General features: G+C 56.5%; 1 protein-coding gene across 1 annotated transcript; it reads right to left on the bottom strand.

Moving 5' to 3' along the window:
- Positions 1-1,230: 1,230 nt before the first annotated feature.
- Positions 1,231-4,962, bottom strand: LOC120039318 (kinesin-like protein KIF3C). The gene is made up of 3 exons (XM_038984774.1): positions 4,858-4,962; positions 2,294-2,451; positions 1,231-1,915 (listed from the first exon to the last, which is right to left on the bottom strand). Exons 1-3 carry the CDS (start codon positions 4,951-4,953, stop codon positions 1,828-1,830), a joined length of 342 nt encoding a protein of 113 aa, XP_038840702.1. The 5' UTR covers positions 4,954-4,962; the 3' UTR covers positions 1,231-1,827.
- Between the last annotated feature and the right edge of the window lie 415 nt (positions 4,963-5,377).

Raw genomic sequence — 5,377 nt, forward strand, 5'->3', positions numbered from 1 at the left:
GCCTTAACCACCCCCTGGCCACCCCATCTATAAAACTCTAGTTCTGCTGAGGCAGAGGGTACGCCTAGTCCACGCGGGCGGTTCGGCAGACAGGCAGAGGGTACGTCTAGCCCACGCGGGCGGTTGGGCAGACAGGCAGAGGGTACGTCTAGTCCACGCGGGCGGTTGGGCAGACGGGCAGAGGGTACGTCTAGCCCACGCGGGCGGTTGGGCAGACAGGCAGAGGGTACGTCTAGCCCACGCGGGCGGTTGGGCAGACAGGCAGAGGGTACGTCTAGCCCACGCGGGCGGTTGGGCAGACGGGCAGAGGGTACGCCTAGTCCACGCGGGCGGTTGGGCAGACAGGCAGAGGGTACGTCTAGCCCACGCGGGCGGTTGGGCAGACAGGCAGAGGGTACGTCTAGTCCACACGGGCGGTTCGGCAGACAGGCAGAGGGTACGTCTAGTCCACGCGGGCGGTTGGGCAGACAGGCAGAGGGTACGTCTAGCCCACGCGGGCGGTTGGGCAGACAGGCAGAGGGTACGTCTAGCCCACGCGGGCGGTTGGGCAGACAGGCAGAGGGTACGTCTAGTCCACACGGGCGGTTCGGCAGACAGGCAGAGGGTACGTCTAGTCCACGCGGGCGGTTGGGCAGACAGGCAGAGGGTACGTCTAGTCCACGCGGGCGGTTGGGCAGACAGGCAGAGGGTACGTCTAGCCCACGCGGGCGGTTGGGCAGACAGGCAGAGGGTACGTCTAGCCCACGCGGGCGGTTGGGCAGACAGGCAGAGGGTACGTCTAGCCCACGCGGGCGGTTGGGCAGACAGGCAGAGGGTACGTCTAGTCCACACGGGCGGTTCGGCAGACAGGCAGAGGGTACGCCTAGTCCACGCGGGCGGTTGGGCAGACAGGCAGAGGGTACGTCTAGTCCACGCGGGCGGTTGGGCAGACAGGCAGAGGGTACGTCTAGTCCACGCGGGCGGTTGGGCAGACAGGCAGAGGGTACGTCTAGCCCACACGGGCGGTTGGGCAGACAGGCAGAGGGTACGTCTAGCCCACGCGGGCGGTTGGGCAGACAGGCAGAGGGTACGTCTAGCCCACGCGGGCGGTTGGGCAGACAGGCAGAGGGTACGTCTAGTCCACACGGGCGGTTCGGCAGACAGGCAGAGGGTACGTCTAGTCCACACGGGCGGTTGGGCAGACAGGCAGAGGGTACGTCTAGCCCATGCGGGCAGACAGGCAGAGGGTACGTCTAGCCCACGCGGGCGGTTGGGCAGACAGGCAGAGGGTACGTCTAGCCCACGCGGGCGGTTGGGCAGACAGGCAGAGGGTACGTCTAGTCCACACGGGCGGTTCGGCAGACAGGCAGAGGGTACGTCTAGTCCACGCGGGCGGTTGGGCAGACAGGCAGAGGGATGAATTTCTCACCTCTCCTTTCCCCTAACCTCTATTAAATAACTACCTTGTTTTGAGCACCACAAATCAGTCTCCAGCTGTCTTAATTTATTGGGAGTTTCACCTCTGACTACCCTGGGCTGCCACACACACACACACACACACAGGAATGAGGAGAGTATGATGGATAGTTTCTCCTTCACTCCCCCAGGGTAGTCTGGGTAGTGGAGTCCTTGAGGCAGTAGATCTGCTTCTGTCAATCAGGCTTTGGCTCCTCCCACGGCAGTGATCAACCAATCATGAGGCAGCAGAGGCAAAGACTGTTGAGTGGTTTCCCACTCCTGAGAGCGGAGGAGAGGAAAGGGGAGGAGTTAGCAGGCTGCTGTAAAGAGTAGACCAGAGAGAGAGAGGAGAGAGAGAGAGTAGAGGGGTAGGTAAGGAGAGGCCGGTATTCACTGGGCAGTACTGGGTGTGGCTGTAGAATGGGTTGCCAGGGAAACCGTGGAGGAGGAGGAAGTGATGGCTCGTGGGGCCTGACACCTGGAACAGGAAGATATGACATCACACACAGGGACAGAATATGATATCACACAGGGACAGGATATGGCATCACACAGGGACAGGATATGACATATAGCAGAGGAGCAGGTGAAGAGGTGAGAATAGAGACAGCCAATAGGAGAACACGCCAGACAGCAGACTGTGTGAGGCATCATAGTATCTGTGATCATTTTGAAGTAGTCAAATGTCTTCTTCATGACTGGCTGATCCCTCCTGATGACCTGATGACATCAGGAGGGATCAGCCAATGGAGTTGGAAGTCCCACCCAGTTGACTACATTAAAATGGCGCTGCCCATGCTAATATGGCCTGTTGGCCACTAGAGGCCTCTATCATTGTCTATGATGTGTGTCTCACCAGGAGCGTGACTTGCGGACGCGTGTGGCTCTCTCCCTGTAGAGGGCGCTGTCTGTGGGAGAGGAGCTACAGTCAGGCCCCACCTCTGAGGGCCAGTGGTCCAATGAGACTGTGGTGGGAGGACTCATGTCCAGCTCCAAGAACATGATGTTCTCAGCCTACACACCACACACCACACATACACACATACACACATACACACACACACACATACACACACACACACACACACACACACACACACACACACACACACACACACACACACACACACACACACACACACACACACACACACACGAGGAAACAGAGCAGTCAGGTCATTTTAGCTGTACAGTAGCAGGTTTTAGCACGGCTAACAAGGGTCAGGGGTCAGGGTAGGTATACCTGATAATCTCCTTCCCAGACACTTCAGCTGTGCTAAGAGCCAAAACGTTGAACTGGGCCTTCATTAGTCAATGCAGAAAGACGAGAAAAAAACTCACATCGGCTTAATCTACCAACCAATCATCTCCTACAAAACACCTCGCAAGTCGTGTGATTCGCCAACATTAAATGATGACAAATACTTTACTCAGTAGGTCACTTCCATAGAATTGTATGGTCACGCCCACACTGTACATCAGATCCAGTACTTTACCATTATCACGTCACGTTGTGCCATGTTACCAAATTAAAATCTTCCTATCAACCTGGCTAGATTGTTTCAGTTCTGTTTGCAAGGACACATCAGCCGACGTAGAGGTCAACTACAGACGTGTTCTAATCTTCAAGATTATTAGGGAAATCGTTATTCTGCCACAGCATGTAAACACAATAACGGTATTATACTCAGTGTCAGCCGTGTTTCTATTGGTCAGTCACCTGGATCGGCTCGTAACACAACCACACTACACGATAAAGGCAGATCTGACCGATCTAATAGTTTAAATCAGCAGACCCTGTCTCACTGGACCAGGAGACCCTGTCTCACTGGACCAGGAGACCCTGTCTCACTGGACCAGGAGACCCTGTCTCACTGGACCAGGAGACCCTGTCTCACTGGACCAGGAGACCCTGTCTCACTGGACCAGCAGACCCTGTCTCACTGGACCAGCAGACCCTGTCTCACTGGACCAGCAGACCCTGTCTCACTGGACCAGCAGACCCTGTCTCACTGGACAGCAGACCCTGTCTCACTGGACCAGCAGACCCTGTCTCACTGGACCAGCAGACCCTGTCTCACTGGACCAGGAGACCCTGTCTCACTGGACCAGCAGACCCTGTCTCACTGGACGAGGAGACCCTGTCTCACTGGACCAGCAAACCCTGTCTCACTGGACCAGCAGACCCTGTCTCACTGGACCAGCAAACCCTGTCTCACTGGACCAGGAGACCTTGTCTCACTGGACCAGCACACCCTGTCTCACTGGACCAGCAGACCCTGTCTCACTGGACCAGCAAACCCTGTCTCACTGGACGAGCAGACCCTGTCTCACTGGACCAGCAGACCCTGTCTCACTGGACCAGGAGACCCTGTCTCACTGGACGAGCAGACCCTGTCTCACTGGACCAGGAGACCCTGTCTCACTGGACGAGCAGACCCTGTCTCACTGGACGAGGAGACCCTGTCTCACTGGACGAGGAGACCCTGTCTCACTGGACGAGCAGACCCTGTCTCACTGGACGAGGAGACCCTGTCTCACTGGACCAGCAGACCCTGTCTCACTGGACGAGCAGACCCTGTCTCACTGGACGAGGAGACCCTGTCTCACTGGACCAGCAGACCCTGTCTCACTGGACGAGGAGACCCTGTCTCACTGGACCAGCAGACCCTGTCTCACTGGACGAGGAGACCCTGTCTCACTGGACGAGGAGACCCTGTCTCACTGGACCAGCACACCCTGTCTCACTGGACCAGCAGACCCTGTCTCACTGGACGAGGAGACCCTGTCTCACTGGACGAGGAGACCCTGTCTCACTGGACCAGCACACCCTGTCTCACTGGACCACCAGACCCTGTCTCACTGGACGAGGAGACCCTGTCTCACTGGACGAGGAGACCCTGTCTCACTGGACCAGCAAACCCTGTCTCACTGGACCAGCAGACCCTGTCTCACTGGACCAGCAGACCCTGTCTCACTGGACGAGGAGACCCTGTCTCACTGGACCAGCACACCCTGTCTCACTGGACCAGCAGACCCTGTCTCACTGGACGAGGAGACCCTGTCTCACTGGACCAGCAAACCCTGTCTCACTGGACCAGCAGACCCTGTCTCATTGGACGAGGAGACCCTGTCTCACTGGACCAGCACACCCTGTCTCACTGGACCAGCAGACCCTGTCTCACTGGACCAGCAGACCCTGTCTCATTGGACGAGGAGACCCTGTCTCACTGGACCAGCAGACCCTGTCTCATTGGACGAGGAGCCAAGACATCCCACAAGCGTTTACGACCTAAGAGTTTGCCCTCGACGTGTAGATTTGGTTTGGGACAACTTTGAATGGTTGATATCCCAGGTGTGCTGTGCCTGGGGAAGAGGTTATACAACGACTGACCACATTCATTCATCACACTCTCCTACCCGGTATCTGGAGTGGGCTCCCATCGCTAAGGCGACCCGTGCGTACTGGCTGATTGGCCGTTTGTATCCGACTGCCGAGGCTAGCCTCTTCTTCATCTGACTGAACCGACAGAGAATAGAACATAGAAAATATAATTTAACATATATAATATTACAGAACTAGTCTAACAATTCAAAAGGTCCCAGACTCCCGGATACAGAAAGTACCTTGTTCTCCACACAGCTAGACGATCACAGTACTACCCTGCTTTGTCTTGGTTTAGACTGTCAGCCTGTCTACTGGCAGCCTGTCTACTGTCTACTGGCAGCCTGTCTACTGTCTACTGTCTACTGGCAGCCTGTCTACTGTCAGCCTGTCTACTGTCTACTGGCAGCCTGTCTACTATCTACTGTCTACTGGCAGCCTGTCTACTGTCAACCTGTCTACTGTCAGCCTGTCTACTGTCTACTGGCAGCCTGTCTACTGTCTACTGGCAGCCTGTCTACTGTCAGCCTGTCTACTGTCAGCCTGTCTACTGGC

The sequence above is a fragment of the Salvelinus namaycush genome, unplaced genomic scaffold, assembly GCF_016432855.1.
Source record: "Salvelinus namaycush isolate Seneca unplaced genomic scaffold, SaNama_1.0 Scaffold2643, whole genome shotgun sequence".
NCBI classification, from domain to species: domain Eukaryota; kingdom Metazoa; phylum Chordata; class Actinopteri; order Salmoniformes; family Salmonidae; genus Salvelinus; species Salvelinus namaycush.